The 13855-nt window shown below is 50.4% G+C and overlaps 6 protein-coding genes across 6 annotated transcripts; 3 read left to right on the forward strand and 3 right to left on the reverse strand.

Moving 5' to 3' along the window:
* Positions 1-430: 430 nt before the first annotated feature.
* On the reverse strand, positions 431-3157 carry N7518_008333 (putative phospholipid metabolism enzyme regulator; the record flags this gene model as incomplete). Its single annotated transcript, XM_057189260.1, has 1 exon — positions 431-3157. One exon carries the CDS (start codon positions 3155-3157, stop codon positions 431-433), a length of 2727 nt encoding a protein of 908 aa, XP_057040963.1.
* An 18-nt stretch (positions 3158-3175) lies between these two features.
* Positions 3176-3495, forward strand: N7518_008334 (uncharacterized protein; the record flags this gene model as incomplete). The annotated part of the gene is made up of 2 exons (XM_057189261.1): positions 3176-3319; positions 3367-3495. The coding sequence occupies 2 exons, from the start codon at positions 3176-3178 to the stop codon at positions 3493-3495; spliced, it is 273 nt and encodes a 90-aa protein (XP_057040964.1).
* Positions 3496-4607: 1112 nt separating this feature from the next.
* Positions 4608-7604, reverse strand: N7518_008335 (magnesium transporter CorA family protein; the record flags this gene model as incomplete). The annotated part of the gene is made up of 4 exons (XM_057189262.1): positions 4608-4678; positions 4726-4928; positions 4999-7062; positions 7129-7604. The coding sequence occupies 4 exons, from the start codon at positions 7602-7604 to the stop codon at positions 4608-4610; spliced, it is 2814 nt and encodes a 937-aa protein (XP_057040965.1).
* Positions 7605-8393: 789 nt separating this feature from the next.
* Positions 8394-9701, reverse strand: N7518_008336 (Tm-1-like ATP-binding domain-containing protein; the record flags this gene model as incomplete). The annotated part of the gene is made up of 1 exon (XM_057189263.1): positions 8394-9701. One exon carries the CDS (start codon positions 9699-9701, stop codon positions 8394-8396), a length of 1308 nt encoding a protein of 435 aa, XP_057040966.1.
* A 326-nt stretch (positions 9702-10027) lies between these two features.
* Positions 10028-12162, forward strand: N7518_008337 (fungal specific transcription factor domain-containing protein; the record flags this gene model as incomplete). The annotated part of the gene is made up of 4 exons (XM_057189264.1): positions 10028-10048; positions 10117-10620; positions 10676-11844; positions 11904-12162. 4 exons carry the CDS (start codon positions 10028-10030, stop codon positions 12160-12162), a joined length of 1953 nt encoding a protein of 650 aa, XP_057040967.1.
* A 411-nt stretch (positions 12163-12573) lies between these two features.
* On the forward strand, positions 12574-13484 carry N7518_008338 (TIM-barrel enzyme family protein; the record flags this gene model as incomplete). The annotated part of the gene is made up of 2 exons (XM_057189265.1): positions 12574-12661; positions 12733-13484. The coding sequence occupies 2 exons, from the start codon at positions 12574-12576 to the stop codon at positions 13482-13484; spliced, it is 840 nt and encodes a 279-aa protein (XP_057040968.1).
* Between the last annotated feature and the right edge of the window lie 371 nt (positions 13485-13855).

Consider the following 13855-nt stretch of genomic DNA (forward strand, 5'->3'; position numbering starts at 1 on the left):
GTAATACCGGGTAAGGCCGGCTGCCATGTAAGGAATGGATGGAGGAAGGGCATGCATCCATTCCAACGAAGGAAGTGACCAACACAAGAGAGCCATTTCCGAAATAGCTTTTTTTTTTTTTCGAAGATAAAAGATAAGATAGAAAGGGAAGACGAGACCTAGACAGAGTTGATCCATGATAGAAGTTGTCCAAGGCTTGCGAGCACAAAAAGACGGAAATTGCAAACGGGGTATACTGCGGGATGAAGTCTGAAGGGAAGATAGAGGCCATACTGCGTATCTGTATAATGTATACAGAGTGGGCCGCCAAAGGCAATAGGCTCTTTGCTTTTCGTCGCGTTACATGAAGAATAAAAAGAAGTAAAAAAAAAAATAATTAACACGAAATAGGCTGTCGTAAGTCAATGATATCGATCTATCGCTAAATTTGTTATGCCGTGAAAGGTCGTCTCGAATCCTCCGATGCGGTGGAACGAGTATCGAGTGGAAGGCGAATGGATTGTGCACTTCTTTGTGGTACAGAAATCTGCACTGTACCGTTGTTTGGAGGTATTTGCTCCGGATCGTTGTCACCGGTATCGGGCACCACCTTGATGCTGGAGCTGATAGATGCCGAGAGGTAGCGGGAGCTGAGTGGGAGCTGGTATTTGATGATGCCGCGTACAGTCAATTCAAACGGGTGTTGGAGGATTCGCTCCCAGCGCTCTGTACCTCCAGCCTCGGTTTTGTTTCCTGGCCGGCCTAGACGTATCTGTCCCTTGGAACTGGAAGTCAAATGATTCCAAGGAGATGATTCGAAAGATAGCGGGGAATCGAAGTGGAACACGCGGCCAAGCAACATAGATCGCGGATCGCCTTCTGGATCGGTTGGGGGATCGGTGCCCTTGTCCACTCCGCCGGTGACGTGCGGGCCAGAGAAGCTAGGCATGGCTTTCTTGATACAGTCCATATTGCCCAGGCACTTCACAGCTTGTGACAGCTGCCAGCGACGTCGGCTTTGCTCCACGCGTGGGACATTATCCAGATCATCATGCTCACGCCAAAACTTGTCGGTTCCAACATATCGACTTTTTGCGAATATGTTGACATCGGTGTCGTCAATGGTCACAGGGAACAAGTTCGGATTGACAGCTTGCACGTTCAAATCTAACATGATTTCCTGTTCCGAAGCCAGCACGTTTTGAATCGCAATGACCTGGACATCTAGAAGGGGTTGGGTTGCCGCAATGATGAATGATGTAGCTCCTCCAGCGACAATCAACAACATAAGGAAGATAATAGCGCAGGAGCCGAATCGAGCGAAAAGTCCGCGTTCCCGGTGCGCCATGTACTCCATCTGTCGCAGGCTTGCACTGTTGGGCCGTCGACCACTCCGACTATGGAGTGTACGCGGTGTACCTACCAACGGTGTGCGTTCGTCATCCGCACCCTCTGCCTCGTAGTCATACCCATGAAACTCGCTGCTGTTCTTGGCACCGCTGATAGTTCTGTGGTTGGGAGACAGCCGGGTATTGCTGTGACGCGAATGCCTATAGCTATTCCCGATGAAATGGCGTGGAGACTTTTGAGATTGACCGTGCGAGTGTGTACTGTCGTTATCGAAAAGATTTGGATGCACGCCGTTGCGTCCATGAAGGCGACCCAAATTGTGATGCCGGGGAGTGATGGTTCCACTCCCATCCGTTCTAGAAGAGCGCGAAGCCATATCGGCTTCGACCCCATCGCCATCTATGCTGCTGTTGTTGTAGGGATTGGCGTTGGTAAACTTCATGCTGCGTTTGCCTGTCACGCCGTGAGAAGCATCCCGCAACCCTCGGGTACGACTACCCAACTGGTCCGCTTGACTCGCCATAGAGGTCGCACTAGGAGTTCGAGAGTGATACCGGGGTGGTCGCGAAGGGTACGGATCAGGCGGGTTTGAGTCGTAAACGAAGGTCTCGTCGGAGTCCGAAACATCAGCCTCATCCACTGCATTGGCCACTCGAGCCTCGAAAATGTCTGCTTTGCTTGTTACGGGGCCAGTCGTAAGGAGGGTATTGGGTCGACGAATCTTTTTCTTTTCTTTGCGCGGACGAATCGTCTCATTGGAAGGTTTCATGCGAAGTGTACCCTGGTCTGCACGCGAGGCATTGCCTCGCTCACCATTTCCCACTCCCATTGAGACCTGCGGTATCGAACTAACGGTCTCTGTTTCCACAATCATGTTGCGAACTGAGCCGTCGGCAGGCTTTCCGCGAGCACCAGCACTGAGTGATGTTGTTGATCGCTGTGACATGAGAGTTTTGGGTGTTTTGGCCGCACCAGACGCCTGTGGACGAGCCTCCTCCTTTGATTCCGAACTTCGATTCTCACCACTGTCACTGCCACTGCCCAAAGTTTGATGCGGAGCAGGTGGAGTTGGGTCTTCATCGATCCGGTGCAATCGTGACTCCTCCGCGATTACAGGCTTGATAGAAGTCTCACTGGATGGGGTAGAGGGATTGCTTGCCATCTCCTCGACGGTTTCTAGTGAGGACCCTTGCCCACTGACGCCTCTAGCCACAGTCCGGGTTGTGTTTCGGTCCTGCTTGGGTGTGAAATCCTCCAATGGCAATGAAGATCGTTTGTGCGAAGTATTCGGAAGGGTCGAATCCAGATCTGTGCGACGGTTCGCGGCCCATGATGGCATATTGGACTTATCCGGACCAGGAACATTGGCTGGCGAGTCGGTAGGAGCCGAGAGAACAAGGGATCTGACAGGAGAAGAGGATGAACGTTGAATATTCGGGGTTGATGAGTTTGTAGGTGGGCCAGATGTTAAAGCGTTAGAGTGTCGGGTCGGACTTGACTGGTCTTGACTGGTCTTTCGCGAGTGTAAAGATACCCGGCTGGGCGAGGAAGGATTGTAGGTACGTGAGGAGCGTCGGACCGGGGAGGGTTCGCGGGAGGAAGCAGCGGAGTTGGTGGTAGACGTGGGAGCGAAAGGGGTAGGATTGGAAAGAAGCTTGGGCACCTGAGACATGGGTTGAGCCTGGGATGTGACGATGGACCGTTCCATCATGCCACCTTCACTGGCCGATCGATGCACAGGGTCTGACGCCGGCTCTGCATCCTTCGGGCCTCTGGATAGACCAGAGGTGCCGCTAAGGTGAGGCGGCCTCTCGGACTCCGCAGCCATAGTCCTTGTCGTGTCAGAATGGGCCGACACAACGTAGACAAGTCAGGAGACCCGAGAGGTAGCCAGACAGTTGGGCAGAGACAGGGCTCGGGTAAGCAGAAAAAGCAAGGCACGGCACGCAGGCAGGGAAAGCTCGACGGCGAAGAAGTTGAGTTGTTGCTGGTAAGGGCGAATGAGATATCACGAGGATTGAATAAGATGTTGCACAGAATATGGGTCGTTACACATGTGAGGGTCCAGCAGAACGAATAGCCGATGACCACATGCTGTTGCCAGAAATTGGGTTCTGTACAGAAACGCACAAGCGAAAAAAATGGCTGCAGCAGGTGCAGGGGTGATGGATATTGTTTAGAATAGCAAGTGGGCCGGTCAGGGTAGCGCAAAGAGCACACACATCACTTGTGCTGTTTTGCTTTGTTGCCGGGAAGGGTAAAAGGAAGGCCTAGAACGAAGGAATTGAAGATGACAAGATCTGGTTGGCGGATTTAGGGCGAAAAGTGACCCGCCGATCCGGCTCAACGTTTTGGCTTGACTGGTTTTACGCGTTCTGGCGTGGCGGCTGGGCTGCCAAATGTGCAGGAGAAGTCGGTGACCAAAACCTCGGTGAAAAGTGGCTGACAGAGAGGGTCAGGTTTGTGGCAAAGGCCAATGATCGTGGTCCACGTCAAGAAGGGAGGGGTCACTGCAGGGAAGCACACGGATAGTCTAGAATCCAGTAGAAGAATCTCGGGAAAGAGAGTGAATGTGATTGAAAAGCAGAGAAGAGAGGGAGGATTGAAAGGTGAAATAGGGAACGAGGATGAATCGAACAGAAACGTCACTGGGGTTTTGTATTCTCGAGGTTGATGACCAGTGGGTGACGCCGGGAATTGTAATAAATGGTAATTAATGGTAATTAATGGAAATAAAACGTGCAGCGTGCAGGGAATAATTAATGACTCATGTAAGGGAAATACAATGGCTTGATCACGCTACAGCCTCGCCCTTTGGGTGTACAATCTTCACTACAACAGTGAAGATAAAACTGTTTTTGTTTCTTTGGAGTCGAACAGTTGAGTGTTATTCAGGTTGTCTATATTTAGGGTCGCTTCGAGGGGTTCCTTATTATCTTTGTTCCTACCAAAAAGACAATGAATCCTAAACGCTACCAAAACGGGATAACCTATTGTCGATATAGATTACTAGAGTCGTCCGAGGGAACAATTCCAAGTAATATACAGTTATGTCCATCCTATATATATCTGAGAACCTCCCAAATGCAGCAAAGAGCAACACATGCATCGTATATCAAATCCAAGAACCGACAAGCCGATTACTCAGAGCCCGAGCCCGAGACCAAGAAGGAACCCCCCCGGTCCCCAAAATCAACAAGCAAATAACCAAACCAAAATATAGGGTATCGATCCAATCGACTGAGATGTAGAAACTAACATGGGGACACATCATATGTCTATACAATTTTGTAGACTCTTTTAGCAGTCCAAACAGATACAAATGCAAATACGCATAGTCCGGCGGTAACTATGAAGTATTAGCAAATCATCTGGCAAAGAAAAGGAAATACATACTGCACCAGAACCATGTAAGGCTATCGATTTCCTGACCCGGTACCTTCACGTTCATCCCCCACATGCCGCAGATGATGTTCATCGGTAGGACAATCGTACCAAGAACAGTCAGCTTACCCAGGACATCGGCAGTATGTTCCTGACGCTCGTTCATGAGGATGTTGATCTGCGCCAAATAATTGGAGTGTGCGCGGGAAAGGATTCTGGACGACACAGTCAGCGACTTCTCCAACGTTTGGGAAGACCAGCCTTAAATATAGGTAAGAAACTTACGTTTCGTAGTGCGTTAGGTTACCAGTCATCGTCATGATGTGATCCTGAATGTCACCGAGGTACAGGCCAATCTCCGACTTGGGGGCAACCTCCCACTGCTCATTGCAACGCTTGGAAAAGCCCTTGACTACATCGGCCTTGTTGCTGAGAAGTCGGTACAGCCCCATGACCTTCTTGCGGCATTCTCCCACTCGCCGCAGCATATCTCCTGGTGCGAATGAAGGAAGCACACTGTCATTGGACGACACCTCCTTGTTGGCAGAGTGCATTTTCATGATCATCTCGTCGATCTCATCGACCTCATTTTCAATCGCTTGAATCAGCGGACCGAAGACATCGGTAATGTCATCAATCAGTGCGTATGAAATCCAGTCTGAGCTGAGGATCAGGTAATCCATCAGTTGGCGGATACGACGCCGAACATTGGCTGGGTGAGGTGTTTGCGAAAAATGGAAGGAGATCACGCCTTCGCGGAAAACTACCACATACATGTTCACTGGCTCGAGATAGTCCTCGCTGTTGGTATCCTGCTCAAAAGTACGGTAGTTGACGAAATAGTAGCTGCGAAATAACTCGACTTTCTCTCGAGCTTCTTGCATCATAATGTCCTCTGTCGTCAATGCGTGAATCCCAAAAGCTTTGGCAATCGTACGCATCTCTGCATCTGTCGGGGAGAGGACATCTAGCCAGAAAGTCGGCCGTGGACCGTAGCGTTTAGGTTTCGGATTGGGGGTTTTGCTAAAAGGGGTGTTGGAAGGTGCGGGCGAGAGCTCACGGTGGGAGTCTGGGTGTCCTTCGCTGATGACAGATAAACGCGAGGGTCCTCTGACCGGAGGAGCATTGCCAGTCATAGGGTCATTTGCAGTTCTTCCGTTGGGAACAACGGTCTGAGGTGTCATACAAGGATTAACGCTCGTTTGATGGCCTTGCCCTTGACTTTGATTGTCTGTGTGATATATTGGCTTGTTGGCGGGATTGGTTGAGTGATTGAGAGCTGCATGCTCCATAAAAGATTCCTCTTCCGAGTCCTCGTCTTCAGACGAATCTTCCAATTCGGGAGGATCTGGAATAAACAAATCGCGGAAGCTACCACCTGGCTGTACCAGCTCGGAGATGGTTTGAGCATGAATGGTGCTCGGAAATTCCTCGTTGAAATATGTGAACCGATAAGGCGCCTCATCCTCTTCACGTCGCCATCCTGTATACTGAGGGCGCAATCGGCCTGCGATGAGCATAGGCTCACTGATCCTTTTGACTCGATTGTCTCCATTGCGCTCCTCTTTTTCCTCACGGCTCCATTCTTCCAGGGCGGAGAGATCGGGCCATCGCCGGTGTCTACGCCGTCGACGTTCGCCGGCTTCATCAGGAATTTGTCTCGCTCCCTCGTCTCCCAATTCGGATATCGTTTCGGTGGGGAAGCATACATCTTCCTGTGCTGGTAATGTCACGGTCCGGCGCCGCCGTAATTCTTGGTGGGGAGAGAGAAGCGGCGACCCAGGCGAAGAGGATGGTGCAGAATGTGAGTGCAATCCATTCCCGTCTATGTCGATCAGCGTGTCGTTCAAGGCGTTCATAGACTCCCTGTGATTCTCCATTGTCCGAGCTAACGAGAAGTCCCAATCAGCTCCTGTTACCACGGCATCGTCATAATTCATCTCCGGGCCCAGCTTTGGGGACCCGGGAATGGACGGCGGGTTGTTGACATCGTAGTCTCGCTCCACAGTGGGAGAATAGAGTGGGCTGCGATCATCCTTTGGTGAACATCCGGAGGACATAGTTCGAGTAGAGTACTGTCGAGCACGTGAGGAGAACAAATTCGGGCGATTGTCCGTTCCATACCAATTATTGCCGGGCGTGTGACTGGAAACTGGCCGCATCAATGGGGTCCGATCATTGGCATCCTCTTCGTCACTATCACCACTGTGATGTTGTTGGCCCCGTCCTCCCCTCGGGGTGCTGCGAGATTGCCCATCGTTCGATCGGAAGACATTGGATGTTAGGGAGCTCGGCCGGAATGACGATGCAACGCGACTGTCACGACGAGGTCGCATCAAAGGTTGGTCCCTGTTCGGCAAGAAAAATTAGTATCTATCTCAAGCTCCGAGATCGCTCAATATCACGAGATCTTACCGATGGTCTAACAACGCATCGCTCTCCAAGCTTGTGTTACTCAGATTGCGTCCCAATTTGAAGAACGACTTGTCCCTCGAGGTTGGCCGATCGGCCTCCATTGAATCTCTAACACCTCCAGCATCCGAAGTCTCCCCAGGAATATCATGAGATTCCTCCCGGCTAGGTGGAATAAAAGACTGGTGTCGATTGCGACGTTTGCGATTGCGGTTCTTTTTGCGTTTGGAGGACTTGGAGGGTTTGCCAGCAGCATAATCAGCGGGGGGGATGAAGCGGGTCTTGTTGGCTGGCGTGGTCTCCGAGACGGGTACCGGACTACTAGTCCCTGGAGCCCGACCGCCGCCCATTGGGCCATAGCTAGCGTTGTTATCAGCGTCGGGTGGATAATCGCTGTGCTGTGGACGGCTAGACGAATGCGAGGAACGAGGCGGTCGGGAGGCCGCTATGCCAGGTGTTGGGATCATGGGCGGAGCCATTGTGACAGCGCCAATAATTGGGTTGCGATTGATGTTGGATATCTCCGGTACAGAGCAACTGCACTGAAGCGGAGGTTAATTTTTCAGCAGCCCACCCATCAACCAATGGAGCTAGGCCAACGCAAACAGTGTTAAGACTCGCAGCATGTAGGATAGCGATACCCAGCTTTCCATACGATCTTACTAGCGCGGATGATCATGGGGAAATCGACATCGGCATAGTCGACAGCGCTGCAGCTCAGGTTTGGGGGATGACGCGGGTGGCAAAGCCAGAGTGGAACATTCCTGGAAGAAACAAAGACAAGAAAGTCTTGAATTCGGATTTAAATAGGAAGTGGGAACGAGTCCAGTTTTTTCTAAAGTGTACAACAAGAAAAAAGAAAGAATTCAATACAAAGAGAAATCCCGAGGTCCCTCCAAGGCTGCAGATGAGACTCTGGCTGTTTGAATTCCATGGGACAGCCCAGGAGGCTTTTCCTAAAACAGGGTGGATGAGGTCAGCACAACTATAAAATTCAATCACCTGTAGTTAACTACTCCGTACAACTTAGTATAAAATGAGAGCAAATGTAAAGGCAAAGGAACAAGCAGAAGGTTGAGGTTCTTCATACTTCACCTATTCTTGAATCAGCTGAATAACAGGTCTGATACAAGATTTTGACAGCAGCCTAGGCTTTCGCAGGTGAAAGTTGGACAGATCATGTCGGTGTCGAGCTAGCAATCGATAGATAAATTCAAATTCCTAGCCACTGCATACACTGCTTGTCTGATAACTAACGACAGACTTGTCTAGCTCGCTATGACACTGCAAGAATGCTTCGCCACGAGAGCCATAAGCCGATCCGCAATGTCTAGTGCAAATCCATCGTCATTTATATCTCGCTCATCCGATACCACTCGGATTTTGCTGCCCTTTAGCCCGGAGCGTAGAGTGTCGGCAAGGGCGGCATCAGCGTCGGCATCGGCAAATTCCGACCCTACCGTCCCAATGATACTCACTCCTCCCCTAGGAAGCCACACCTCAACCATACTTTGGTTCTGGGCAAACCGGTTTAGTTTGTCGAGAAGGAAATCCCCGACTTCTCGACATTCGGCTGCAGAGGTTCGCATCAGGGTCACACTCGGATTATGGACTAGCAACTTGCGATCACGGTATTGGCGTGGCACAGTGTCGACTGGACCAAAATTGACCATATCCGTGGCTCCAATGGAAATGATATTGGGTATTCCGCGCTTCAGTGTCATCTCTAGGCGGCTGGTTTCGCAGCTCATAGTCCCACCGGCAATGAGGTCGCAGATCTCCGTCGTTGTGATGTCCAAGATGGCGTCTAGACAGCCGTCCTCCACCAATCGTTCCATAGCCTTTCCCCCATGGCCAGTCGCATGAAAAACGTAGACCTCTACAGAATAGTTCTCTTCCAAGTGACGTCTCACACGATCCACACACGGGGTGGTCACCCCGAACATGGTAATACCGACTCGAATTTTCTTCTCTTCTCGCTGTTTATCCTGCACACTTCGGGTCCGGCGTTCATCCAGCCTATGTTGATATGTGGATGCCATGCCAAAAATGGCGCCAGCTGCATTCCCCAGCACTTCGCGGAGGAGCCGATTTGTGCCCGCGATGTCCACGATCGAGTACATCAATGTGATATCGCATTCGCCTACCATCGGTCCTGTATCCCCGGACGCGACTGTGCTGACGACTAGTTTAGGGAGGCCAAGAGGTGCAGCGTTCCTCATTACGGCGGTGATCAGACTGGTTCCTCCACTACCCCCAGCACCAATGATTCCGTGAACCTCTGTAGTTCGCAGTAATTCGGTGACACACTTACTGACGCAGCTGATGAGGAGTTCAATCACTTGTCCCCGGGGCTGGGTCAATAGATCCGTGCTGTCGCCGGATGCATACTTGGATATCAGGTCGGTGTGACTTATGGTGATGGCATCGTCGGTAATGGCTTGACGGCCACAGTCAATCAAGGTAATCTCTAGGGGCGTCGAGAAGCGGGTGGCAATATGCTGTAGCTGGTTGTAGAGATATAGAATTTCTGCACGCTTGGTGTCAAGGGTCCCCAGAAGGATGATATGTGGCATGGTGAATGAGCTGGTGGAAGATTATAGGAAATTTATTGAATGACCTGACTATGTCTAGGATTTAACTTAACTGTGACAGATGCGTGTTTAGGTCCTCACGTTAGAATCATTTGGTGGCAAAGCGCGGAGAAAACAAAGTGGAACTCAATCCCGCCTTCTCCGTATATCTCCGTCCTCGACTGCGACCTCGTCCAGCCAAGCCGCAAGCATATTATATATCCTTGGCTATATATTAGTGCGTATGACTATGTCCGCGCACCATCCACGCCAGCGTCTTCCGATTTCTTGTGAGCCGTGCCGTGTTCGCAAGATCCGATGTCCCCGAAATGGCCCCGCTTGCGGCACTTGTATACGACGCCGTGTCCCTCTAGAGCAATGTGTCTATAGTACCAGGAGAAAATCCTCACAACGCCAGCCGCAGCAGTCTCAGCCACAAGCTCGCCCACTGGAAAATCGCTCATCGTCCTCTGAGACCCCTCTCCAACCACGTTATCAAGGTCTCGCCGGAGAACCAGATGCGGATCTGGTAGCTCGGATAGAAAAGCTAGAGCAGCTGTTGCATGCAAAGAACCAGCAGCCAGAAACAACACCACCTCCGCTCAATTTTCCTCAATTGGATTCAGAGGTACAAGAGACCCGGAGATTAGGACCAGTGACAACGTTTACAACGGGCACCCTCATCCCATCCACTTCAGGACACGTCCGATTCCTCCCCGTTACCTCCGGCCGGCGAATTTTCAGTCGAGCAACTCAAGAGAGCCCATTTCTAAGCCAGGAGAGCGCCATGATTGACACGCCCAGCGGTCCATATCCTTTTGGTGAACATGATGCTGAAAACAGACCTAATCTCTTAGCAAAGCTCCCACCGACGGAGTATTGCAACCAGTTAAAGGATCTCTATTTCCATTCGATTGCACCTGTAGGTTTTCTAGCTCCCGCTATTATCAGGTTAACTGAAAATTAACAGAGAAAAGCTCTTTCCTATCTTACATAGCCCTACGTTTCACGAACGGTATCATCAGTTTTCCAAGGATCCAGATCACGCCTCCCTAGCATGGCTTGCTCTCCTATTTACTATCTTAGGCACGGCTGTTCTCGCACTGGAAAATGACAGCCTCCTTCTTAAGACTCTCAGCCGCAAACATACCCCTTGGGATCGAGTCACGGAACTCTCAGAGCGGTATTACACCGCGGCGATGAAATGCCTCGAAGCAGATCGCTATCTCTGGCGACACAACATCTCAACACTACAGGCTCTACTGAACCTTATATATGGGATCCACCATAGTCATGGCCAAACATGGACTCTTCTGGGTTTGGTTCACCATCTGGCGCTGTCGATCGGTTGTCACGTTGACCCGGCCACGTTTTCCCTGGATATTGTCGAAATCGAAGAGCGTCGCCGCTGTTGGCTAGGCCTGACCATGCTGCTCTGTAACCAAAATATGGCCATCACAGGACTTGATATATACCAGTCAGTGTTCTCGTCGCGTGTTCTGCCCCCAGCCGAGGTGTGGGATGAGGACATCGTACAGGGACAACCAGCACCCATTGCAACCTCAGTAGGCATCAAACCTGTCTCATATCTGGTTCGAAAATCGCGCCTTTTTCAGATATCCTCCGAGATCTGTAATCCTGTTCTGGCTGCACGGCCGGACGATCCGACAACCCTCCAACGCCTGGACGCGGCCATCCAAGCCGATTTAGACCCACTAGAGCAGAGTTACGCCTCGATGCTTGGGGACAGCTCATCGGTTGTTCATACCAATCTGCTGCTCAGTTTTTCCCATCACCTAGTTCTTATTCTCCACAGTAATATACTGAATGAAGAAACCTTTTGTCTACCACAACATAGCTGGTCGAAGCATCGCTGCATGAAAAGTGCACAGCGCGTCTTAGAACTACATGCAGACTTCCACGGACTGCCCCAGTTCATGCCCTTCTACTGGTACATCCGTGGCCGAGGCGCTTTCCACGCTTTCCACGCCGCGTTCGTCTTGGTGCTTGCCCTTTCTATAGAGCCCCAAAAACCATGTACATTGAACGAGGTGCGACTGCTTCACGAATGCCATGCTCGACTCGAGGCGTCAAAGGCGCAAAGTCAGCTGTGCACCCGGACAGCAACGATTCTCGGCCAGATACTGTAAGTTGCCTAGCGCGCGTGACATACGTCTTAATGAGAACTGACGGACAACTCTCTAGATCTAGCAGGTGGATGACTACCTCGGCCCTGGTACCGGATGGATTGCCGAATTCAGTTTCACAGGGCCCCAAGTCAAATAGACAGATGAATCCCATCAGCCAGCCCGCGGACCTTAGTAATGGCCACGCATTCACCTTGGAGAATGTCGGCTTTCCCGGTCTGGTTCGTCAAATCGAGCCACAGCAATGGATTAATCCAATGGACATGGATTGGGATCAGTGGGATCTGATTATGAATGCGATGGGAAGTATATCTTGATCCTTGCCGATTGGTATCTATTGAATTAGCAATTGCATAAAATTAATATATGACATCATATGATGGACTTCTTATTTGTTGACTGGCAGTCCAAGTAAATTAGTCCTCGTCTCCTATATACATGGGTTTGTAGGATGATAGCTTATTCATCCTCTATTATTTAATGTATTGACGGACTCCTTAGCCTTAATCTGGGGCGTTTGAGAATCCATTTCTCAATGATTTGCTGTCAGTAATGAGAGTGATCCCTACGTTTATGTCCGCGGTCTCCGCGCTTTGTGTATTTCTCTCCGCCGTCCGCATCCGCGCTCCATTAAGTCCGCCCCGCGATGAATCATATAATTGGGAAGATCCCTCCCATTTTGATCTGTATGAACAATTGATCAAACTACAAACCTCCATTTTCTTACTATGGCGCCACCTACCTCCCGTAGCGAAATCCTCGCCCATCTACGCCGTCAAATTGAAGACGGGAAACCCATTGTTGGAGCCGGAGCCGGTATGTACTTGACGTCACCTGTTCCTTTCGGTTGCCTCTGTCTATCAGTTTGACTGATAATCCACCATAAGGCATCGGTCTTTCCGCAAAATCGGTCGAGGCCGGAGGCGCAGACCTAGTCATCATATACAATAGCGGTCGCTTCCGCATGGCGGGGTGCGGAAGTCTCGCAGGACTAATGCCGTACAGCAACGCCAACGAGGTAGTGGTTGAAATGGCCGCCGAAGTCATCCCTATCGTTCAGAATATTCCCGTGATTGCGGGCGTTTGCGGTACAGACCCATTCAAGGATATCCCGCGGTTTCTGAAGCAACTGCGGGAATTGGGATTTGCCGGGGTGCAGAATTTCCCCACGGTGGGACTAGTCGATGGCAACTTCCGGGCCAACTTGGAGGAGACCGGGATGGGGTATTGTAAAGAGGTGGAGATGGTGCGGCAGGCAGCTGAGTTGGATATTCTGACGACGCCATATGCTTTCAACGTCGAGGATGCCGAGGCTATGACGAAGGCCGGGGCGGATATCCTGGTGGCACATATGGGTCTGACTACTTCTGGCCTGATTGGGGCGAAGACTGGAAAGACGTTGGAACAATGTGTTGTGGAGATCCAGGCAATGCGGGATGCAGCGGTGAGGATCAATAAAGATATCATTGTGCTGTGTCACGGTGGGCCTATTGCTGCTCCAGGAGATGCGAAATTCGTATTAGACAGGGTGCAGGGTTTGCATGGCTTCTATGGGGCCAGTTCAATGGAGCGACTTCCTGTTGAAGTAGCCATCAGGGACACCACTGCTGAGTTCAAACAGATTACCTTGAAGAGGTAGCTGGTGTAATATCCGGAGCTGTACCCGAGAAGCTCTTGAGGGATAAACCAATTTGATTCTTATAAAAAGAGAAGTCTTACAATTCTAGCCGAGGGCCAAGAAATAAACTGTAAAAGACAGATAAGTGGAAAGAATAAAGAATAAAGAATAAGAATAAAGAATAAAGAATAAAGAATAAAGTAGAAATAGATTATTACACTGCCATACCAGAAGTACAGGTCATCACTCATAAGACATCAAAGCCATGATAATACACATCGGGCTGGCACGTTGTCTTCGAAAGAACAAATGAGAAAATCAAATAGAAAACAGGAAAATGAAAATGAAAATGAACATAAAAGACTCCACATATTCACGGTCATTGGCCTTGG

Source organism: Penicillium psychrosexuale, assembly GCF_028828465.1.
Source record: "Penicillium psychrosexuale strain IBT 29551 chromosome Unknown utg000004l, whole genome shotgun sequence".
Lineage (NCBI taxonomy): Eukaryota > Fungi > Ascomycota > Eurotiomycetes > Eurotiales > Aspergillaceae > Penicillium > Penicillium psychrosexuale.